General features: G+C 40.8%; 1 protein-coding gene and 1 pseudogene across 3 annotated transcripts in view; one reads left to right on the top strand and one right to left on the bottom strand.

Annotated features, from left to right (window-relative positions):
• Positions 1-19,466, bottom strand: part of Nubpl (NUBP iron-sulfur cluster assembly factor, mitochondrial) — a 208,702-nt gene extending 189,236 nt beyond the window's left edge. For all 3 annotated transcript variants that reach the window (XM_060387483.1, XM_060387484.1, XM_060387485.1), the window contains exons 1-3: positions 19,322-19,466; positions 18,730-18,877; positions 16,405-16,439 (exon numbers count right to left, since the gene is read on the bottom strand). In XM_060387483.1, coding sequence (XP_060243466.1) covers positions 16,405-16,439; positions 18,730-18,877; positions 19,322-19,429 — 291 coding nt within the window. In that variant the 5' untranslated portion in view covers positions 19,430-19,466. The remainder of the gene's footprint in view (positions 1-16,404; positions 16,440-18,729; positions 18,878-19,321) is intronic.
• On the top strand, positions 4,584-4,962 carry LOC110562435 (large ribosomal subunit protein eL31-like; annotated as a pseudogene).
• Positions 19,467-25,591: the final 6,125 nt, after the last annotated feature.

Below are 25,591 nucleotides of genomic sequence, written 5' to 3'. Positions count from 1 at the left end.
AAAGAGAAAATGTAGTGTGCTGGCTGCTTCTGTGCTTGACAGAGACTGGTATAGAGCCCTAAAAGAACCCCTTGACCCTAAAAAACCAGGAGAAGTAAAGGGGTTGGCCTTTTCTCCCCACTAACCTTCTCTTTCCCAAATACGGGTTGGAAGGTTGGAAAGGAGGTTGAGGCCTATACACCCCAAATAAAGAAGAGTTAAAAAAAAAAAAGAGGCTACAATGATGTATAAAGGGGCAAAGAGCAAGTGATGTGATCTGAAACCACTAAGAAGGCTTCACAGAGGAGTGACCGCTAACAAGGGAGTGAGAGATAACAGAGCTGACACAGGCAAGGAGGACATCCAGTTGGTGCAAGGAGAACAAGCCAAGTACAGAGTAGAAGACTGTACTTGGAACTGAGTACAGCCAACCCTAGGAACTGAGCTGCTCAACTGAGGCAGAGACCAGGATACAAGAACACCTCTACAGACAATGTGAGAAATCAGTATTCAATTCAAGGTGAGGGAGATCAAAGGGATCAAAGTAAAAGAAAGGGGCTCTTTTGTTTTGTTTTGCTTGAGACATGGCCTCATGTGACCCAGGATGGACTCAAACCTGATATGTAAATAAGGACGACCTTCAACTCCTGATCCCCCTGTCTCTACCTTCCAAAGGGTAGGAGTTGTAGGTGTGTGCCACTGCACCTGGAAAAATTTTAAAGTTTTACCTAGATTCATAACTGTACAGAAATGAGATACTTCTCCAATTACAACGGCCAACAGTTAGTGACTGGCAGGTGAGACTAGACTAGGGGAGATAAGATGAAGGATGAGGACATCGTGAAGGTTGCAAGGGTTCTGTTACTCCTTGTGTCAGACATGAGTTCGATGTTCCCTTCCCTTAAACCTGAGGAATCACATGTGAGAACAAACGTGGTGCCATTCCACAGGTTCATTCCCCCAGCCTTTGTTGAGGCTGGGTCTCTCACTGGCCTGGAACTTCGCGTAAGCTAGATTACCTGGCCAGCAAGTTCAAAGGGTCTGCCTGTCTCCAAATCCCATATTGAATCCCATCACGAGGAGCCCAGGCCCACCATGTGGTGCCTGTTTTTGTATGTGGGTTCTGAGTCTGAACTCGGGTCCACCACATACTTCCAAGACAAGCACTTGACCAACTGAGCTCTCTCCAGCCCCAATACATGTTATTTTTGTTTTTTTGGGGGGGAGGGTATTTTGGTTTTGATAACTCAATTTCAGTTCTTGAGCATGAATTTTGTAGATGACAATATCCTGTCAGCCACAGGGTTGAAAACACCTGGAACTGACATAGCCTGCATCAAGTATGGCCTATAGAAAACAATTAATAGCAAAGCCAGAAGCTGAGTGAAACTGAGGCTAATGAGGATTGGTACTCCATTCACGCACCCAACACAAACATTCTGTGTGTATAAGTACACCTAAGGGAAAAAGAATTAGTAAAGACAGACAGAAGATGACCAGCAGATACTCACAAGTCCAAAACCCTAAAAGAGGAATTAAATGATGCATCAAGAACAAAAGTAGAAAGATCAGGACCGACGTCTCTCTCTGAGGCCAGAAGGGGAGAATGTAATGAGATTTAATGGTGAGAAAGAATATAAAAGAGGTTATGATAAAAGGCCACTTTTCAGTGAAATAGCAAAGAAGAGCACGTGCTAGAAAAGAAGCACCTAGAATGTGGCAGAAGACCTGAGAGCAGCAAAGCTGGGAAGAGCATCAGTGGCCACCAAGAGAAGCAAAGTTCCAGGCAAGGCAGCATGGGCATGTGCCACATACAGTTCCAGTGCCTGGAGGCTAGGACAGGAGACCAGCCTGCGCTACAAAGTAAAAGCCTGTTTGAAGAAGGAAAGTGTTGAGGAGCTTGGTGGGGCAGGGTAGATTTGAGTCAAGGAGAAAGCCAATATCAACTGGAAACAAGGCTCTACTAAACAGTTGCTCCTGCTATGAACTGACTAGAGTGGAAAGGGTAAGATCTTTTGAACTGTGCAAGCACCATGCTGAGCATACAGCCTAGGAGACTACAGGCCTCAAGTCATGAACAAGCCTACATTTTAAAGAATGGAGAAAGTTACTCATCAGAAATGCACAGTGTATGAATGAATATGTAGCTATGACAAATATCAAATATTTGCAGGAAATAAAACTAAAATCATGATTAATATTTCTATTTTTATCCTAAAAGTATGTCAGTTTTTATAAAGACAGGAGACCGAGTTTATTTTCTGAATATCTCAGTTAATGTAAATAATTGTGAATTTCACTGCACTTGTAAGATTTTCTTTTTTTTTTTTTTTTTTTTTAGTTTTTCTGAGACAGGGTTTGTCTGTGTAGCCATGGAGGCTCTGGACTCACTTTGTAGACCAGGCTGGCCTCAAACTCACAGCAATCCTCCTGCCTCTGCTTCCCTGAGCACTGGGATTAAAGGCATGCACCACCACACCCAGCTTTACCTTTGAATTTTAGAACAGAAAGCAAAAAAAGTAAGAGGTTTGCAATTGCTCCTCCAGGACTGGGTTTCCTGACCCAGCTTCCCCTCTATCTTTTTTTTTAATTAAATTTTTATTTTTTATATTAATTACAGTTTATTCACTTTGTACCCCAGCTGTAGCTCCCTCCCTCATTCCCACCCAATCCCATCCTTCCTCCTTTATCTCCTCCCATGCCCCTCTCCAAGTCCACTAATAGGGGAGGCCCTCCTCCCCTTCCTTCTGCTCCTAGCTTATCAGGTCTCATCAGAACTGGCTGCAATGTCCTCCTCTGTATCCTGGCAAGGCTGCTCCCCACTCAGGAGGAGGTGGTCAGAGAGCCAGCCACTGAGTTCATGTCAGAGACAGTCCCTGTTCCCCTTACTAGGGAACCCACTTGGAGATTGAGTTCCCATGGGCAGAGGTTCTGAGCAGAGGTTATAGGTTATATCCATAAATGGTCCTTCGTTGGAGTATCAGTCTCAGAAAAAACCCCTGTGCCCAGATTTTTTGCTTCTGTTGCTCTCCTTGTGGAGCTCCTGTCCTCTCCAGATCTTACTATTTCCCCCTTCTTTCCTAAGATTCCGTGAACTCTGACCAAAGTTTGGTTATGAGTCTCAGTATCTGCTTTGATACGCTGCTAGGTAGAGTCTTTCAGAGGCCCTCTGTGGTAGGCTCCTATCCTGTTTTCTATTTTCTCCTTCTTCCAATGTCCATCCCATTTATCTTTCTGAGTGTCCCTCTATCTTTAAAATAATTATACATTAAACATAAAGTATTATCTTTCCTCTAAAATAGCTTATTGAATACATGATACTGAAACAAAATATTTTCATTCCGAAATACTTGCTTTAATGAAAACATTAAAAGCGGCTAACAATGATAGGGGAGGTCCTCCTTACAAAGTGAATAAATAATTTATTAATTAATTATTGTAAATGTTTAATTATGATAATTAATTGTTGTAATGATTGCAATAATTATTTGTGACTAATAAAAAAAATTTTAAAGGCTAACAAACCAGAATGTAGTTCTCTTACAATACTGCTGCTAAAGAAAAGATGAAACAAACTTCATGAACTTCAATTAAGTGGTCGCATCAGGATTTCCCACATGAATGTGAGAAGCATCCTTTTACTCTCAAGTCACACCATAACTACACTGCAAATGATGGTGTGTGCAGGCTAGACCTGCAGCTAGGACAGGGGCTCACTTAGCATTGTGGGCATGCGCTGTGTACCAGATACCGTGTGAGCATCCCACACGTGCCATCTTGTTACACAACTGTGAGGAAGGTTGAGGCGGAAGACATTCAGTATACAAGAGTCAGAGCAGAAACAAGCCCAGCTCTGCCTGGTAACGAAAAGCCAGAATTTAAGCTAGTTAGTGTAGAAAATACTGTTGTGAGTAGAACTACATAATGCTTTTCCAAGTACTGGATCAGCTTTTCCAATCCCCAAAACTGCATCATTTTGGGATTTGAGAGATTTGTTTGTTTGAAAAAGCGTCTCATGTGACCCTGGCAGGCCTTGAAGTGGAACCTGCCATGTAGTGAGGATGACCTCGAATTCCTGATTCTGCTGCCTCTACTTCCCAACATCCAGCTATAATCCTATAGGCATGTGCCACCACACCCAGCCAAAGCCTGACTCTTGAGCTAGAGTTTCCAAGTCCATTCTAACAGAATCACAGACCTTCAAAGGCTTTGGGTAATATTAGTCACATTGAAAGGACAATGTGAAGAAAGCAGTACATCTGGAGGGAATGTGTGCAAAGCATTATGTGATCACAGGAAAAGACAAATATTTTGAGATAAACATCAATGGAAAAAATAACCAAAAACACAAACTCTTTGAAGATAACACTGCTTCCTTTTCCATTTTTAAACCCAATTAAAAATGTACTTAATGAGTCAATCTAAAAATAGAATGAAAGAACTTAAAATTAAGTTTTGCTAAAATAATCAAGTAAAATAATACATTGACTTTTACTTCAAAATACTGTTTACAGAGAGTATTAATCAAACTGTTAATATTAAAAACTTGTTTGCAACTTACTATAGGATAGACACCATACTAAGTATTTTATATGGAGCTTGGCCCCGGCAAAATGGCTCCCACAAAGAATGGTGGCAAGAAGAAGGGCCGCTCTGCCATCAACGAGGTGGTGACCCGGGAGTACACCATCAACATCCACAAGTGCATCCACGGAGTGGGCTTCAAGAAGTGTGCTCCCTGGGCACTCAAAGAAATTCAGAAGTTTGCCATGAAAGAGATGGGGACTCCAGATGTGTGCATAGATACAAGGCTCAATAAGGCTGTCTGGGCCAAAGGAATAAGGAATGTTCCGTATCGCATCCGAGTACGTTTGTCCAGAAAATGTAATGAAGATGAGGATTCACCAAACAAGCTCTACACACTGGTAACTTATGTTGTTGGTGACCACATTCAAAAATCTACAGATGGTCAATGTGGATTAGAACTAAACTGAAAGTCAAATAAAGTTGCAGAACTGCCAAAAAAAAAAGTATTTTATATGTATTATCTCATTTTTATTTTGTTTGATTTGTTTGCAGTAAATAAAAGTGAACATGCTATAAGAAAACTTATTCAAAACTTGAATCTGTGCCTATTTTGTATTGGGAGAGGCACTCTCTTTACTTAACTCTTTCCATGGCCATTATTCACCAATCAAGAGCCGGCACCTGGGAAATAGATGCAGTGAAAACAGAAGTTCAAACCCACCCTGGGCTATATAGTGAGCTTGAATACACCCTGAGCTATGTCGTGAGCTCAAATCCAGCCTGGGCTATGAGACCTTGTCTCAAAAACCAGAGACCAACAAAAAGCTCACCATGTGCCATCACTACAGACACTAAGGATTAAAGAAAAGGGCGGGGGGGGGATAAAATCATCTGAATTGATTTCCAGAGTGGTTGTACAAGTTTGCATTTCCACCAGCAGTGGAGGAGGGTTCCCCTTTCTCCACATCCTCTCCAGCATATATTGTCACTTGAGTTTTTGATCTTAGCCATTCTGATGGTAAGGTTAAATCTCAGGGTCATTTTGATTTGCATTTCCCTGATGACTAAAGCTGTTGAACATTTCTTTAAGTGTTTCTTTGCCATTCGATATTCTTCTATCAAGAATTCTCTGTTTAGCTCTGTACCCCATTTTTTAATTGGATTACTTGATCTGTTGCTGTTTAGCTTCTTGAGTTCTTTATATATTCTGGATATTAGCCCTCTGTCAGATATAGGGTTGGTGAAGATCCTTTCCCAATATGTAGGTAGTCATTTTGTTCTGATGACAATGTCCTTTGCTTTACCGAAGCTTTTCAGTTTCATGAGGTCCCATTTATTGATTGTTGCTCTTAGAGCCTATGTTGTTGATGTTCTGTTCAGGAAGTTGTCTCCTCTAACAATGAGTTCAAGGCTCTTCCCCACTTTTTCTTCCAACAGGTTTAGTGTATCTGGTTTTATATTGAGGTCTTTGGTCCACTTGGACTTTAGTTTTGTGCATGGTGATAAGTATGGATCTATTTGCATTTTTCTACATGTAGATAATCAGTTAGACCATTTGTTGAAGATGCTGTCTTTTTTCCATGGCAGCTCAGTATCCAAGTGGGTTCCAAAGTAATGGGAACAGGGACTGTCTCTGACATGAACTAATTGGCCTGCTCTTTGATTACCTCCCCCTAAGGGGGAGCAGCCTTACAGGCCACAGAGGAAGACAATGAAGCCACTCCTGATGAGATCTAATAGACTAGGGTCAGAGGGAAGGGGAGTAGGACCTCCCCTATCAGTACACTTAGGGAGGGGCATGCATAAGAAAGGGGATGGAGGGAGGGATTGGGAGGGGAGGCACAAGGGAGCTACAGGGGGGATACAAAGTAAATAAAGTGTAATCAATAAAAATAATAATTTAAAAAGGAAAAAAAATCACTGTCTCCCAGATATTCGTAAACCAGCAGAGAAGATAAGTAAACCCTCGTGACAAAGGATGTTGGGGAGCTGTGCTATTCCCAGAGGATGAGGTCAGCTTTAGGGAAAGGAGCCTGTTCTACCCATACTGAACTGGAAATGCTTAGAAAGTGCTCATCTGCAGCAAATGGATAGATTGGCAGTTCTAGTGGCCAGGAGTGGTCTCTGGAGTAGCAACAATTAGCATCAAGGAACAGGAGTCATAACCATGGCTAAAATGACTGAGGAGCCAAGAAGAACCACAGAGTTGACAAAAACAACTCTGAGAGAAAGTATATTTTAGTCAGAAATTCAAGGGTACATGGTCACTGTGGCAGAGAAGCTCGAGGGCGAGAGCTTGCAGCAGCTGATCACACTGCACAACAGGAAGCAGTGAGCCATGAATGCTACTGTTCAGCTCTCTCCTTTTTATATAGGCCAGCTCCAAGCCCAGAGAAGGGAACCACCCCTCTCCCACCTCAACTAATCCAATCAACACAATCCTCAGCAGCATGTCAAAGGGCTAAATAACCCCTCACAATTGTGTCCAGAGTCTTGTCTGGTGATTCCAGCTTCTGCCAACTTGAAAATTGACACTAACACTAACCATCACAGCCACTAGTTATCACCAATGTTCACTTCTAGAAAAGGAAAAAGAAAATAAGCTGCATACTTACACACTGCAAAATGTAACTAGATCCTCAATTCAAGCACATAATGAAGTATTTTGTGTTACCCACGTCATGAGCACTGTACTAGCTGCTGCTGGAGGTGGCCATGACGAGAGACAACCAACTTGGAATGGGGGAGGAAGGCTGTTTGGTTGGTTGTTTCTTTGGTCATTTCTTTGTTTGGTTGTTTCTTTGTCTGTTTGGCTGACTGGTTGGTTGGTTGGTTGGTTGGTTGGTTGGTTGGTTGGTTGAAATAGCATCTCAGTATGTTGACCAGTCTGGCTTCAAATGCCTAGCTCCAATAAACATCCTGCCACAGCATAGAAATGGCTGAGACTACAGGTACATGCCCCACCACAGGCTTAACTGAAGAAGAGTTTCACTGTGTTACACAGGCTATAACCGTTTTTTTTTTTTTTTAAGTTTTATTTTTAAGGTTTAATTTTATGTATGTGTGTGTTGTAAGATATTATTCCCATTGTGAACACTGGGATTATGAACTGGGAAAAGCTGTTTCTTGTTTGGTGTGGCTCAGCCCTAGCACACACCTTTAATTTAAGAGCTTTCTGAAAACAGGATTAAATAAAGTTAACCCTAGGTTAAGAGGTGAAGCAAGCAACCAAATTGACAGGAAGTGAACATAGAAAAAAAGTCATAGTAAGAGGAAGTCCAGAGACACACAGATAAAGAGACACACAGGAAGCAGAAAGAAAGGACATTGAGTCGGAAGGTATTTAAGACAGCGTGGAGAAGAAGAAAGGGTTTTTTTCCTTCTAGGACATGAGTTAAAGAGGAAGAGCCTTTTCCTTCTGGGATGCCAGCTGAGTAGGAAGGTCAGCTGGGTGCTTTCTCTCCCTCTCTGAGCTCACAGGTTTTCACCCCATCATCTGGCTCCTGAGTCTTTACTGGTAAAAGAGAACAACTGGAATTTTCTTTCTTTAATAACATATGTGCATGTGGTTACAGGTGCCCTTAGAGGCCAGAAGCATCAGGGTCCTCTGGAGGTGGAGTTAGAAATGACTGTGGGTCGCAAAAATTCCAGTCCTCTACAAGAGCAGTACTCCCTTCTTTTTTTTTTTTTAAGATTTATTTATTTTATTATGTATATAGTATTCTGCCTGCAGGCCAGAGAGGGCACCAGATCTCATTATAGATGGTTGTGAGCCACCATATGGTTCTGGGAGCTGAACTCAGGACCTCTGATAGAGCAAGCAGTGCTATTAACCTCTGAGCCATCTCTCCAGCCCCCTTCCCTTCTTAATGGCTGGCCTATCTCACCACACCCTACAATACAGTACTCAATGCTAAGAATAAAAACATAACAGGTGCTCGATCTAGCTACATTCAACCTTAGTTCTATAATTTTCTTCCTTGGCGACTTTAAACAGGTCACTTAATCTCTAGGACCTTCTGCTTCCTGTCTACAGTGGAGATGGAGGCTGCAGTAATGGCTTCTAAATACTATAATACTAAAGAGAATAAGGCAGCAGTCAGTCCAAACAAGGAGCTGGCACAAAATTCACTTTAGAAAATGCAGTTTATTAGGAGACTTAGGGCCTAGAGACCATGACTGGACCCCAATGTGAGAAAGAGAGCATTAGACCAAAACTGGTGCCTTGTATGAGAGAACAAACATGCCGGGGCTTACACAGACAGAAAGACAGACACACTGTGAGAGGGAGGCCAGAGGAGCTCGACAGCAATCCCAGGTACAAAGGACAGATCTGATTTTTAAAGCTTTGGGAGAGGACACAGGGAGCTTTACAGCATGTGACAGAGAGCACAGAAGAGCAGGTGCGGGTAAAGCCATCAATTAGGGGCAGTTGTAAATGCTCTAAAGTTGACCTGCTGTCTTAAAAGGGGCAGGCTCATGTTCTAACAGAAGAGGAAATGAGCTAAGAAACGTGTCATGGGGATTATTCTATATGAAGTGCTAACTAACTGGGTTAATAAGTGTTAGTTATTATTTTAAAAACACTAGAATGACCACATGAATACAATTAAAAAAAAAAAAAACAGCGCCACTGAATTTCACAACCCAGGAAAAGACCCTTACTTGGAGGGAATTTAGAGAACATGTTACTGAGCTGAGCTGCCCTCAGAGAAAGACTAACTGATGAACTGTCTGTTAGTTCATAAGCAACCCACAGACGCACATTAAGAGAGTAGCTGGATTTTTGTAAGCACTCAATTCCTCCGCCCTCCCGCACCCTTGGACAGAATATGACCATGATAGGCACATAGGCAGCCTGGGAAAGAACACAGAAGGCCGAAGGAAACTACACAGAATATTCCTGCAGAAATGCAGAAGGTCAGAAAATGATCGAACGTTTTGCTTCAATAGCAGCAAAGGTTTTGGGGTATAAATCTGAGCATAACAGCTCTGCGTGATGTGCCAGGTACAGTGGGGGAGTTGGAACACAGGTAGGAAGTAGGCACACCACCGTGATGTGCTAGTCTGTGAGTCCCGAAGGCAAAGACTGCGTCTTGTCAGTTTCTGTAGCTTCCAAACACAGTATTTGAGACAGAGTAGACACTCAGTAATTGAGGTTTGAATGAAAAGGCCAAAAGCAGCAACATAAGCTGTCATTAAAACAGGAATAGTAGAAACAGATACATATTGGAAAAAATAGAGAGAGGCTATGAGCTGGCTGAGAAAATGCAGCCAGGACAAAGTGTAATCAATGAAGGCTGTGAAACGGATCAACACAGCATGGTCTGTAGTACCCCTTTCCCTGAGAATCAAACACAACTCCATTCATGCTGGGGAAACTGCTTTTGTCTGGAATAAAAGCCATTCATTGTAGGTAATTTACTCTTGTATTTGCCTTGGATCTATTTCATCATTTTAAGGCATTTGTCTTCCTTTTATCTTGCTGGGTTTTCATAAAACTTTAAGATTATGCAATGTTTAAGATTATGCAATTATACAAAACAAAATAGAATCTTTTTTATAAAATAAAATCTTATGAAAGATTTTGATTAAAACTTTCTCATTAGCAAAAGAAACAGTTACTAAAAACAATTTCAACTATATACCATCAAAAAAATATAGCTAGAGCTCACAACATAGCTCAGCAGTAGAGCGCTTGCGAGCACAATAGACACTGGTTCAGTTTCTACCACCTCAAACGAATAAAAAGATAGCTAAGAGAGATACAAGGACACAGATACACACAGATATAATGCATACATATATATGTGTACATGTGTGTACTGCGCACATATCTGTATTACAGTACACTTTTATAAACGCAGTCTTGTCAGGCTACAAGTCTCTCTACTGTGTTTATTTCGCTGTGTTTCCAGGAAGCCTGGCAGGGACTGTTACAGGCACTCCATACATTTGCTGAAGTAAAATGAATCATCTCAGGGAGCTTACAGAGCTCATCGACAGCTGCTGGTGGCCGTTAGTTCCCTTCTCTCAGCCCAGTGCTCTTTCCCACTGGGCACTGAAATTATGATGCAGAGGCTGGAAATATGAGAACATCTGGATGCTGTTCCAGGGGATCCAGGTTCAGTTCCCAGCATTCACAGGGCACCTCACAACTCTTTATCTCCAGTGCTGGGGGTTCTAACACCCTCTTATAGCACCCATAGGTTTTAACTATACCCACGTGGTACAAAGACATATAAATGTGGCCAAAACACCCATATACATAAAAATAACAAATAAATGTTTTTCAAAAGACTTTTAAAAAAATATATTGTAAAAGAATAAAGCCTATAATAAAAGTAATTTAGAACAACAGAAAAATAAAGAAATGAATGTCAATATTCACGGTCAGTAGTATATTAGGTAAATGTTAGAGAGGGAGGAATGGGACTTGATTTCCAGTGTTTGACATGTGAACACATGTGAACATGAACCACACACACACACACACACACACAAAAAGTTGTTTAAACATATCACTAGTGTAACTTGGTAGTACACACCTGTAATATCAGCACTTGGAAAGCTGAGACAGAGGAATTGAGAGGTCAAAGACCAGCCTGAGCTACCTGGATCCTCCCCCCTAGCAAAAGAGAGAGACAGAGACAGAGAAAGAAAGAACAAACAAGCCAGCAAGCTCACTGGCCCTTCCCTTAATACATCTACCTCAACACGCACGCTAACTTTCCTTTAATTCCAAACTCTTCTGCAATGACAAGAGGAAAAGCCATTTCCTCTTTATTTAAAACTATCCTTTATTTAAAACTAAAACAGAAAGAGGGCCATTGGCAGATTAGACCTTTTTAAGAAGACTTCAGACCTCTAGATCCATGCTCTCTGATGTCAGCACTGAACCATCCAGGGGGCTAACACAGACTGGGCAGCGCTCTTCCGCATCTAGGATTCCTGATTTATATAAGGTCTAAGGTAGGGCTGAACCTGTGTATATCCAAAACTCTCCTAGGTGTACTGATTCTGCTGGTCACAGGGCACTATGAAAGCAACTATCCTATGTCCTAAATAAACAGAGACCAAAAAGAGAACAGCAAAAAGAAAAAAGCCACACTTCTCTTAATTATCAGACTTAGAGTCAAGAAAATGCTACAAGCATCCCCTCCTTTTTTAAAGAAACATTAAAAGTCAGAAAGAGTCTAAAAAATCGGGGAACAAGATCTCCAAACTTCAAAACATTACTGTTAATAGAAAAAAATGAATTTCCTTTCAGATAGTATACTATTTTTGTATGCTGTGTGTAATGCAGTGCAACAAACCTATCTGTATATTAAATACCAACCTCACGTCACTTTAAAAAAATTTAGCAGGGCTAAATAACTATAATTGAACAGAGGGATGTGAAAGAGTCTAAAGACTCTTGGGAAACACAAAGGACAAACAGCCAGAGTATGAGAGAAAACAAACTGCCTAGAGGGTCAGTGCCCAGCTGCCAGGCTTCCACAACCAGAACAAACACATGAAGGAAGAGACGCTTCCTCTAAACTGAAAACACTCAAGGCCAATTTCCAAGCATGCAACAGCTTTTAAAGCCAACAACCTGACACATATTTGTAACAATTTTAAACTTTAAAAGCCATAAAGAAAACCTTAAAAGATTTGAGAGGAAAACATGCTATTACAGACTAATACGGATCAAAAAAGCATTGGGTATTTTCAATAGCATTTCAGGAGAAAATGGAATATTGTTTTCAAAGTTCAAACAGTGATTTTGAGCCTTGACTTCTACATCTTCATTTAAATAATCAAATACAAATACAGAACAAGGATTTCTTCAGAAATTAAAAACAAGGAGAACTGACTTCCTGAACCAACTGCTTCTCTCCTGAGAAGCTATCACAGAGGTCCAATAGGCGTCACTGAGTGACAGCTGTGGGGCGGGCAGAATGACACACGGCCTCTAGCTCCTTTCAGGGCCCCCTCATCTGGGGATCTGGCTCTTGTCCCTCTTTCTCTATGATTAAGCTGAACCTACCAGAAAATCTAAAGTTGTCCCTCCTTTCTCAGGATCTTTATGGAATTATGCCACAATTCTCTTTTGCCATTAAAGTCAAGCTACATGAAGTAAGATGAATCTGCCCACCAAACCGCAGGACTCAAGGATATATCCAGAAAAACAAAAAAGAAATTCAAGAAAAAGACAAGATAAGTGAGAATCAAGAAAGTATGTCCCTCACAAAGAAAGAGCTGTAAGGAAACGGGTTTTCTATTTTGGCTTGATGGAGGACTCCTTTGGTGTAGGAGCACAACTTTAAGAAAGCACAACTTTCCTCTACACATCCAATTCCCATTCTTGGTTCTACAGTGAATGAAGCCGACAAGCAAATATCTGAATGTGTCATATCCTCACATTTTCAGAAATGAAGGCCAAAACATGAGACATGAACATGCCTAGCTCTGCATTCTAGCGAATTCTGGATCCCTGTCTCAGCAGTACAGTTACATACATAGCAATGTCATTTTTCCATATGTGCTGTCCATAGAGAACTAAAACTGCATGACAGAAAATAAGTGAAAAATATAGCCACAACTAACACATTAATAATTCTTAACTGTATTTCATATATTACATATGTATATATATAAATTTATACTTTATATATTCACATATTTCTTTATATATGTATTTAATATATAAAATGAAATATGCTAGAACACTTTTAAAAACTAGTAAGTTGACAATAAGAAACCATACAAAACACACATTTCATATATATGAAAGAGAAATTAAATTGTGGAATACATGTGTGTTATTAACTAATTAGTTACAGGATTACATAATAGGTCCAGTGTTCATTTTCATTTTTTTACTATCTAAAAAAACAGATAATACCCATCATATGTCAGAACATATGTACGCTTACAAACTACAGCTAAAATAAAAGACAGAGCACATTTCCTAGAGAACGTATATATAACTTGCTTAGTAAGTACGTATACAATGTAAGACTGCCATTGGAGGGCCATCAAAGTGGTTCAGAGTAAGAGCACTTGCCACACTGGCCCCACAGCCTGAGGGTGACCCCAGGATGCACATAAGACACCCAGATGGTGGGATGTATCTGTAACCCCAGATACCCACTGCAAGATGGGAGGAAAGAACAAGAAAATCCCCCAGAGCTGCAAGCCAGCTAGCCTAAAGCATGTAGCAGCGTAACACGGGGGAAAAAAAAAAAAAGGAAGCCCTGCCTCAAAAACAAGGTGGAAGGAACCCAGTTCCCAAGCCTTTGACCTCCACACTGTATGCATGTATCTGCCCACACATTCCCAAACATACATGCACAGTAGTAGTAAATACAATTTTAAAAAATTATTTTAAAAAACCTGATGTCATTGTAGTGGGCTTGGGAGGTGGCTCAGTGGTAGAGCAGCAGAGGCAGGCCTAGAATGCATAATGTCCTACATTCAATCTCCCAGTCCCAGAATGAAATCCTACTGTACTTTGATTAGAATAAGTGAAAAAGGAGGAACCAACCTAAATATTTGAAAAATCATATGGAAACCTACTACTAGAGAAGCTTCCTAATATATATATTTATATAAATAGAATTTAAGTAATTTAAATAATAAATAATTTAAATATAATGTGAGAGGCAATATCCCAACTAAACATCTTATGCCACCTACAGTTCAGGAATGGGTAACATCTTGTTGAGTAGTTGGCCAAAGATGTCCCACAGACACACCTACAAACAACTCAGGCTATTGCCAAGGCTACTAGTTAGTCTCCACTCCCTGATGGTAAGGCCCTATTGCCAAGACAACAGTTACTATGTCATTGAACTTAGAGAAATAGAGTTGGTGCCAAACAGAAACTTCACAGCTCCTGACTAGAGTTCATGATGCTGGAAAATAATTTGCATGCTACCAGAGAAGAAAGTAATCACAAATTTCACACAGCTACAAATCCTGAGACCTGCTCCTGCCTGAAGATGTACTAATGCAATAGAGGCATAGATATTATGGCAGTTGCCAACCACTTTTTGATTGGATTTAAGGCCCACTCCATGAGAAGGATCTACACCTGACCCTGCTAAGGTGGCCAAGAACCTGAGACTATATGGGTCACAGACCTAAAGGGAAACCCAATACTATTATTCTGCTACAGAAACACAGCAATAAAATAACTCCTAAGGATGTATTGCTATACCCATAAATCAATGCATTGCTCAAGGACGTATTGCTATACCCATAAATCAATGCATCGCTCAACCCTCATCAGAGAAGCTTCTTCTTGCAATAGATGAGAAGTAGCACAGAGACCCACAATTGGATAAAGTGCAGAGTGAGAGAATTTGGAATATTCAGCCAAAACTGGGATGTCTTCATCAAACCCTTTCCCTTAAGATTCAGGGATCTATACAGTAGCAGGCAGAAAGATTCTAAGAACCAGAGCCATTCCTTTAATGACTCCAAGGAAATAGCATTCCCAATACAACAGGACTAATGCTCAAAAAAGATCCTGTACTAGTTGAAAACAGACAAAATACCGGTACTGAGAAGGGGAAGTGGACACAAAGGCCCACCCCTCACCAAGACACATTCTGCCACTCATGCCTGCTGCAAACAAAAAAATCAGCTTTCCTCAGCAGAGTGTCATGGCTTTGTTTTGTTTTTCCTGCTTTGTTTTTTTCAGAGAGAACATGAAGTTAAGTAGGTAGGGAGATGAGGAGAATCTGAGAGCAATTCAGGGAGGGGAAAGAATATAATAAAAACTGCTATTTACAATTTTTTAATAAAAAGTAAAAAAAAAAAAAAAACCATTGGAGTAGGCTAGGAAGATCCATGGTAGAGAACCAGCCTAGAATGTAAAAATCCTAGACTCAACCCCACAGGGAAAAATAAATTCTATTGTCTTTTAACTGGAGTAAGTGTGGAAAAGCAAGAAACAACCTAAAAACTCACTCAAAAGAAAAGTAATCAATCATGAAAGCAGCAGCCAAAAGGATGAGGTACATGGCTGAAGGAATAGCTCAGCAGTTAAGGGAGCTGCTGCTTTTGCAGAGGACAAAAGCTCTGTTCCCAGAGCCAACATGGCAGCTCACAGCTGTATGCAACTCCAATTCCGAGGATCTGGCCTCCTCAGGCTTCTGTACACATGAACTCATACAAATGCACAAAGAAATAAACTATAAATATTATAAAGAAAAAAAGGATGAGGACTGTCACAAAAGATGCATGACCATGTAGGTTTATATTTATATGAAGAGACGAAAAGCTGAACAAATGCTTACAAAACTATTCTACAGTTAATCATGTAGTACAAAAGAGAAAATGGACAATCCTTCAATCTTATATTATACACATATTTTATTCAAATTCTGTTCCAAAGGAATAACACTACTTTTGTATATTTTTAACTTTTCTTATCAAGTTAAATAAGTTGAAACTTGTTTCCACTGAAGCAGGCATAGGAGCACATGCCTGTAAACTTAGGATCTTGGAAGCTGAAGCAGACAGATTCTGAGCTAGCTTGGGCTACAAAGTTTTAAGATCTAGACATGCCTAGGATTCATACTATGGCACCAGCCTCAAAAAAAGAGATGGACGCAGAACATTACTAGCGCAGATATAGACTGTAACAATAGTTGTTATTTTAGAAAAATGGCATCTGTGCAAGAACTTGAAAGCCCATTACGGGCTTCATGGTCAACATTTAATTGCAGCACCGCTGTTACTAAATGGAGCAATACTAATGGCAGCATTGTTAGTCCCTTAAAAATGTGCAGCTGACTGAACTAGACAGTTCAGTCACCAAAAAGGAGCACAGCCTCAGGCAACATTTCATCACTGCCTTAAAAACATTGTAATGCATTAGTATTTCTATAGATGAATACCTACCGAATCATTCGCTGCCAGCGCAAGAGCAAGGTTCACTAAAAGAAACAGAAAGAAGTCAGTTTAGTAACTCTCCTTCTGTGAAAATTAACTTACCTTTCAACATTTCCCTCACTTGTGAGGCACAAGCATGAGGAGAGAATGCCAAAGGCGAAAAACAAAAAAGAAAGTAACTTTGCAACTACCAACAAATGCCTCCCCCATTCTGAACACTTTAAATAGCTTCTTATAGTCTGCTACAATTTTGTTCAAATGTTTCACTTAGTTTTTCTTAAAGTAATGTTAATGAATATATATAGTTTACTTTCAAGTTTTATTCTTAAAAATTAATTATTTGATAAGTAATAGATAGAGCCCATTTTTCTCCTTAAATTAAATGCTGTTACAGGTATTGGAGTACATAACCCACACATATACAAGCATACAAAAAGCTAGGACACTGTACAGAAGGGAGAAGATAGACGGTGGGGGGCAGAGTACGGTAGCCAAGCTGCCCATGCCAGTGATGCTAAACACAAGAGGAGGAGAGCACTATCCCCCAAAACACAGGCGGCCAGCTCTGCAGCCAGGCTAGAGTTGAGAACATAGAGCCTACAGTACTGTATTTGCAAGACTGACAAATAAATAAATAGGTTCTCATACTGCCCTTTTTCCACAGTCTGAGTCCCATTTCCTTGCAGAACAATGCTGTCAGTCCTATCAGGAAAGTGGCTGCAAGCATAAACTGCAAAGCAGACCTAGCAAACCCAGCGCTGCCCCCTTCCATCACTGCTTAACCCTGGCTACTATGTTATCTGTCTGCTTCCTCCTCTATAAAAGAAAGGTATCTCCTACTTTTATAACTGCTGTGAGGATTAAAAGAATATTGTATATAAAGTTTTAATCTAGGGCATGGTACTTATAAATCTACTCTTATATATGACAAGTTAATTTTTAATTCTCACATTATTATTCCTTGCCATCTCTTTAGAAATAAAGGATTTCTTTTGGAAATAACTATTAGTCTGGAGTGTTAATCCATTTTAGAACCTGTAATATTTGGTGCTAAAATGCCATCTTATTGACAAATTGCAATCACCAAAAAGGAGCACGAAAAAGATTCCCCATCAACTAATGTACTGACGTAGAGTATACGAAGACTAGATGACTTGGTGGGGAGATGCCGCCACATAGGTAATTACTTGTCAAGCAAGCATGAGGACCTGAGTGTGACTACAGCACAGGGAAGAACAGGAAGGGACAGGCAGGCCCTAAGAGCTCAATGGCTAGTTAGCCGTAGAAAAAAACATGGGGAGGGCTAGAGGAATGGCTCAGCGGTTAAGAGCACTGTCTGCTCTTCCAGAGGTCTTAGTTCAATTCCCAGAAACCACATCATGGCTTACAATCATCCATAATGTGATCTGATGCCCTCTTCTGACGTGCAGGTGTACATGCAGATAGAGCATTATTATATTATATACATAAAGTAAATAAATAAATCTTTGAAAACGAGAGCCTGTTTGGGCTGGAGAGACGGCTCGGTGGTTAAGGGCACTGGTTGCTCTTCCAAAGGTCCTGAGTTCCTAGCAACCACATGGTGGCTCACAACCATCTATAGTGAGATCTGGTGCCCTCAACTGACTAGCAGGTGTACATGCAGGCAGAATGGTGTATACATAATGAATCTTAAAAAAGAAAGAAAGAAAAAGTGAAGAAATAAGGACAATGTTACCCTCCACCTCCACACACATGTACCTGAACATAGGAACACACATACATATAAACACCTCACACACACACCAAAAACACTAGATATTAAAAAAAAAAAAAAAAACTAAAACAATGTTAAACTTAATCAAGTGTTTTCAAAGATTAGCTTTTGGTGACTTTATAAATGGTGCAAATAGTGTGATTAAGCAGAAAACAAACACAATAACAAGTATTTTCGTTGCAAGTATACAGCTGTATGTCCACTGACTGACTGGAAACAAACAGAAATAATTTAGTATACAATGCCTTGATTTTAAAAGTATCAGCAGCCAACTACTGAGCACTTCCGTGGAAGACACTGGGCTACGTGGTTAGTTCAATTTGCCTGTCATCCTCTGAAAGAGGCTGTCTCAGATTCCCAGCCAAGTGCACAAAATACCGGTAAGACAGGCTAACTTCTTGCTCTGTTGAGTAGACAATCTGGTATCGTGTTTGGTTCGGATCCCACTCGTTACCAAATCCTAATGCCAAGGAACTGCAAGTCAGAAACGTGACAAATTCTAAGTCTGGAACGTGATCCCTGATGGAGCATCTGACAGTTCGCACCACCCTCCGTCAGGAAAGAACACCTTCCAGTACCTGCGGTGGTGGACTTCCCAACGCCACCCTTTCCAGACGCCACAACAATAACTTCTCTAACCCCTGCTATGGGCTTCTGCTTCGGAAGTCCTCGGGACATGATTTGGGTTCTTCTTTGTTTCAAGGCCTCACTCTCAGCGCCTAATAACTTAAAAAAAAAAAAAAAAAAAGTGATTTCAATCAATCATCCTCGTTACTGGATTGCTATGCTGTAAAAGTGAAAACAATCCAGAGTTTGGGTTCTTTCCTAAATCTGTTCGTCGCCACCGATTTATCCTTTATGTGCTATTTATCGAGTGTTAATGTGAACTGTAAAGATAAATTGTTTAAACTGAAATTTGTCTGCCAGTATAGGTGAGGATGTTAAAAAATGTGAAGTGGCCTTTTTCCTGAGTTAAGCTCTCCACATATTTCCCTTCTCTTTCACCTATTCACTAATAACCTCCAGGCAAGAGAGAAGTGTGCACGCCACATCCACGCTCAGGAGAGTCTGGGGACCACAAGCCCCAGCCACCTCCTGGAGGACCCGCTGGCAGGATCGCGCAGGCGCCCGCGGTCCGGCCCGCACCACACCCGCCCGCTCGGCACGCACCTGGAGCCCACAACCCACAGTTCGGCAGCCCAGGGGCGGGACGAAGGCCCCGCCACCACCCCGGAGTGACGCCCCGCCACAGAGCAACAAACGCCGCCAAGTCCCCATGGCGCGCAGCTTTCCCCGGGCCCGGTGGAAGCGCTTCGCGCCGGGCGCGGAGTAATGACGTCACGTGGCAACCCATAGCGTCCCCTGCCTGGAGACGAGCCGGATTGGTGCTTCTTCAGCTCAGGAACCCTGTTTTAACTCTGATTGTCACCGACTACAAAACATTTTTGCAGCTTCTGACCAGATATTACCAAAGCCTTTTCAAGTATAACATTTCATTTTATCCTTCCATAGTGGACAAGAAGACTTACTGGATTTTTTTTTTTTTTTGGATGTTTGGAGGGTGGCTTTACGCTGAGAGGATGAATCCAGGGTCTCGGTCACACTAGGCAAGCACGCTACCAAATAGCTACATCGCCAATCCTCTTTTTATTGATTTAAAAGCTGAGATTTAGAAATTTTAATAAGATTTATCCCATCTTAACAGAAAAGAGAAATGCTGGAACTTGAAGATTTAAGTTTTCCTTATTGCATAGTACTGGATGTGTCATTTAAATGCCGCCACTGTTGAAGTTTCTGCATGCCTCGTACTATATATGGTCACTTCAACAATGCCACTGTTAAGATTTTTACACCACACACCCAGTGCGTGTGACCCACAGCACGACACCGCGCTAAGCTAGCCACCGCTTTGTGCTTGTCTTGCTGACGGTTCACAAAAGAGATGAGGATGCTTTACTAGATTCAAAAAAGTTTAGCTAAATCAGAAGATAGGATGAATAAAAGATGATGAGAAGGAACTTCAGGGCTGGGCTAGCGATATCGAGTTTGTGTAGCATATGACAGGCCCTGGGTTCAATCATCTGCGAGGGGAATGGGGTGAAAACGGAGCTTGAGGAAGGGAGGGGGTGGGATTTATCCTGGCGGAACTAAGACCGTGTCCATGTAGACTTAGAGACTCATCACTATGTCTAAGACAGATGAAAGAGAGAAAAATAACTTTAAGAAAAATAACTCACAAACTTATCCACACGGTAGACCCAGTCAAAGATGGCCGGAAAAATGGCTACAGTTTGCCTTCAATAATCTCCAGAAGACTTTCTAGGGAGGGTTTTCATTTATTTCATTCGCTTATTTGTATTTTGTCATATCAAAGATTAAAAATCAGTTTGTTTTTCTCTGATCTAATTCTTAATCTTAATATCTTTATTCTAGGCATAACAACATCAAAGAATTGCCCTAAGGATTAAATATTTCTAGTGAAGTGCATTCCATTTCTTAAGCTTTGAAAAAGCCTCCTGTTCTTACTTACTCCCCCTCACACTCCTGCCCTTTTTATTTGGTGCTCTGCCTTCTTCTTGTCATGACTCTTTCGGCTTGCCTTCTCTTACATGTTCTTTTGTGGCATGTTTTCTCAAATGATTTTAGATTTGTTCCCAGCTCAGTTTTCATAAATGATAAGCAAAAATCAGCTTAAAAATAAACTGTATACAAAATCAACTCAAAAAAATCAGAAGCCCTCCTGTATACCAAAGACAAAAAGGGCCGAGAAAGAAATTAGGGAAACAACACCCTTCACAATAGCCACTAATAACATAAAATACCTTGGAGTGACTCTAACCAGGCAAGTGAAAGGCCTCTTTGAGAAAAACTTAAAGTCTCTGAAAAAAGAAACTGAAGAAGATATCAGAAGATGGAAAGATCTCCCGTGTTCATGGATTGGTAGGTTTAACAGTGAAAATGGCCATTCTGCCAAAAGCAATCTACAGATTCAATGCAATTCCCATCAAAATACCAACACAATTCTTTACAGACCTTGAAAGAAAAATTCTCAAATTTATATGGAGAAACAAAAAACCCAGAATTTCCAAAACAATCCTGTACAACAATAGATCATCTGGAGGTATCTCCATCCCTGATCTCAAGCTGTACTACAGAGCAATAGTAATAAAAACTGCATGGTATTGGCATAGAAACAGAAAGGAGGATCAATGGAACCGAATAGAAGACCCAGAAAAAACCCGCATATCTATGAATACTTGATTTTTGACAAAGCAGCCAAATCCATTCAATGGAAAAAAGACAGCATCTTCAACAAATGGTGCTGGTCCAACTGGATGTCTATGTGCAGAAAAATGAAAATAGATCCATATTTATCACCCTGCACAAAACTAAAGTCTAAGAGGGTCAAAGACCTCAACATAAAACCAGACACATTAAATCGGTTAGAAGAAAAAGTAGGGAAGACCCTAGAACTCATCAGCACAGGAGACTACTTCCTGAACAGAACACCAACAGCACAGACTCTAAGAGCAACAATAAATAAATGGGACCTCATGAAACTGAAAAGCTCTGTAAAGCAAAAGACACTATCATCAAAACAAAACAACAGCCTACAGACTGGGAAAGGATCTTCACCAACCCTTTATCTGACAGAGGGCTAATATCCAGTATATATAAAGAACTCAAGAAGTTAAAAAAGCAACAAATCAAGTAATCCAGTTAAAAAATGGGGTTTGGAGTTAAACAATGAACTCTCTGTAGAGGATATAGAATGGCAGAGAAACACTTAAAGAAATGCTCAATGTCCTTAGCCATCAGGAAGATGCAAATCAAAGCAACCCTGAGACTTCACCTTACACCCATCAGAATGGCTAAGATCAAAAACTCAAGTAACAACACATGCTGGAGAGGATTCGGAGAGGGGGAAAACCCTCCTCCATTGCTGGTGGGAATGCAAACTTGTACAACCACTCTGGAAATCAATCTGGTGCTTTCTCAGACAAATAGGAATAGTGCTTCCTCAAGATCCAGCTATACCACTCCTAGGCATATATCCAAAAGAGGCTCAAGTACACAACAAGGAGATTTGCTCAACCATGTTTGTAACAGTTTTAGTTGTAATAGCCAGAACCTGGAAACAACCCAGATGTCCCTCAGCTGAGGAATGGATACAGAAATTGTGCTACTTTTACACAGTGGAATACTACTCAGCAATTAAAAACAAGGAAATCATGAAACTTGCAGGCAAATGGTGGGACTTAAAACGATCATCCTGAGTGAACTATCCCAGAAGCAGAAAAGACACACGTGGTATATAGTCACTTATATAGACCTATAAAATAGGACAAATATACTGAAATCTATACACCTAAAGAAGATAAACAAGAAAGAGGACTCGGGGTAAGATGACCAATCCTCACTTAGAAAGACAAATGGGATGGACATTGGATGTAGGAGAAAACAAGAAACAAGACAGGAGCCTACCACAGACCGCCTCTGAAAGACTCTACCTAGCAGTGTATCAAAGCAGATACTCATAACCAAACCATCAGCAGAGTGCAGGGAATCATATGAAAGAAGGGGGAGTTAGTATGAACTAGAGAGTACAGGAGCGCCACAAGGACAAATATACCCGGGCACAGGGGTCTTTCACAAGACTGTTTCTCCAACCAAGGACCCTGTATGGATATAACCTAGAACCCCTACTCGGATATAGCCCATGGTAGCTCAGTGTCCAAATGGATTCTCTAATAAGGGAAACAGGGACTATTTCTGACATGAACTCAATGGTGAGCTCTTCCACTCCCCTCCCATGAGGGAAGAGCAGCTGACATTGCAGCCAGTCCTGAGGAGACTTGATAAGCTAGGGTCAGATGAAGGGGGAGGAGATCCTCCACTGTTAGTGGACTAGGAAAGGGGCAGGGAGAAGACAAGGGAGGGAGTGGTGGGATTGGGAGGGAATGAGGGAGTGGGCTACGGCTGAGATACAAAGTAAATAACCTGTGATTAATATAAAAAATTAAAAATTAAAAAATAAAAAAAAATAAACTGTAAACTGTCACTATAATCTATTCACTATCAAATGCTTACTTATCATAAGCAACCACTGTGTGCCAAATACACTAGTCTTAGAGTGTCCTACATTGCACCAAATATAAGATCTCCCCTAAAAGATATAGTCCAGAGCAAACAAAGAGCAACGATTATGGTATGCTACGTATAAGAGAAAAGTGCTGAGCACTGCAAGAGGCCCCTCACCAGTTAAGGAGATGTCCTGGATAAGGACACAACTGCAGTGAATCCTGAGTGGCAGCGAGCTGGGAAAATGGCTTTAGGGTTGTTGTACAAAGACAGCAAACGGGCTGCTAAGAACTTCCAATGCACACCCACAAAAATTGATAGTTATTATGTCAGTTAAACATAAAAGACAGGGCTGGAGAGATGGCTCAGGGGTGGAGAGCACTGGCTGCTCTTCCAAAGGTCCTGAGTTCAATTCCCAGCAACCAAGGCCACCCTGGTCTATCTACAAAGTGAGTCCAGAACAGCCAAGGCTACACAGAGAAACCCTGTCTCAGAAAAAAATAATAGTAGTAGTAGTCTTCCTACTAAATAAATAAAATAAAAGTCATAAAACAAACCAAAAGCAAGAATTACAAATAATCTTAGCAATTTTTTGAGGATAGAGTGACTGAAGGGATATAAATGGACAGATAAACACAGTGGAATACTACTCAACAATTAAAATCAAGGAATCATGAAACTTGCAGACAAATGGTGGGACCTAAAAACGATCATCCTGAGTGAACTATCCCAGAAGCAGAAAAGACACACGTGGTATATAGTCACTTATATAGACCTATAAAATAGGACAAATATACTGAAATCTATACACCTAAAGAAGATAAACAAGAAAGAGGACTCGGGGTAAGATGACCAATCCCCACTTAGAAAGACAAATGGGATGGACATTGGTGGTGGTGGGTTTTGCGGGGGCACTTTTGGAGTTTGATTTCATTTGGTTTGGGTTTCAAGAAAGGGTTTGTCTGTGTAGCTCCGGATGTCTGGAATTCATTCTTTAGACTAGGCCGCCTCCAACTCAGAGATCTACCTGCCTCTCCCTCCTGAGTGCTGGAATGAAAGGCCTGCAACACGGGTTGAAATAAATAGGTGTTAAGTGGGACTGGAACATGAGATTCGTGTTTTAGAAATACCGTTATAAGGATGGAACCGTAATATTTTTTCTCATATAAGGAACCAAATATACACACGGCATGAACATAGAAGGAGAATGCTGAGGAAGACAATAGGAATAGCAGGAGAGGAAAGGGAAAACGTGAGAGGGTTCTGGGAAATGAATCAAAGTACATGATATACTTAAACAAAATGGCATTAACGTATTACTGTTCAGCTTAGTAAATCTCCAGAAGAGGAAAAGAGACATTTTTGCTTCTTCTACCACAGTCGCTGTTCTTTTCAGGCATACCCACACTCCCTTCTCAAAATATGGCCTAAGAAAGCCAAGTTGTTTGGACCAATTTCCATAATAATACCTTGTTGAAAGACTGATGGGGAAAAAAAAAAAAACTTGGACCAATCAAGAGTTTTCTCCCAGAGAACTTGAAAACTCAAAGAAATGTTTTTCAGTTTAAATCTGCCTGTGAGAGCTTAAATGACTTTTCTGCTGCATGCTCAAGCAGCAGTAAGAGCCACCGGCAATCATAGAAGGACACATCATCCGCGTTATAGGCAGAGGTCATGACAGACAGAGGGGGAGAGAAGCGCTGAAAAGGTTCTATGGGCCCTCCAGCTCTGGACTACAGGGAGGTGCAGCTTCACTCTCGGACCTCATATCCATGAGATATATTCTCATCCATCCTCCACCGAGTAAATTGTACCTGGGTCTCAGCCTTCTTTGGGTAGATCATTGTCTGCTTGAAACTATGGTGAGACACCTTTTTATATCAGAATTCTTCTCTGTGTAATTCTACTTCATACAGGCCTTCCTCAGTCTGGATAAAGTATATGACATCATTTTCTGACTCAGCAAAATGTAAGAGAAAATAAATAATTTCCTACCTTTGAATGGGAACAGCGCTAGCAAAAACAACAGATTTGAAAAACCTAAATGATCACAAAATCTGAGACTTCTTGCCTTTATTGGGTTACATTTGGTTGAAAGAGGCAGAAAACTCTACAGTAATATTAAGCAAATAGGAGCATACTTATTCTATCTGAAAAGTTCAGAGGAAATGGATCTACAGTGTCATCATATACTAAACTAATTCTTTTAGTGATGTCACTCTGCTGTCTTCACTTGCATCTCTAAAGGCTCAGAGCAGCTGCAGTGCCTGCAGGAATCAAAACTGTTTCATAAAGCATAAAGAGAAAGAAGAGCATGATAGAGGTGAAATTTCCTCAGTGAGACTCTCTACCTTTTAC

The sequence above is a fragment of the Meriones unguiculatus genome, chromosome 7 (genome assembly GCF_030254825.1).
Source record: "Meriones unguiculatus strain TT.TT164.6M chromosome 7, Bangor_MerUng_6.1, whole genome shotgun sequence".
Taxonomy (NCBI): domain Eukaryota; kingdom Metazoa; phylum Chordata; class Mammalia; order Rodentia; family Muridae; genus Meriones; species Meriones unguiculatus.
The sequence above is the reverse complement of the archived record's forward strand: the minus strand, read 5'-3'. Positions and strand labels throughout refer to the sequence as shown.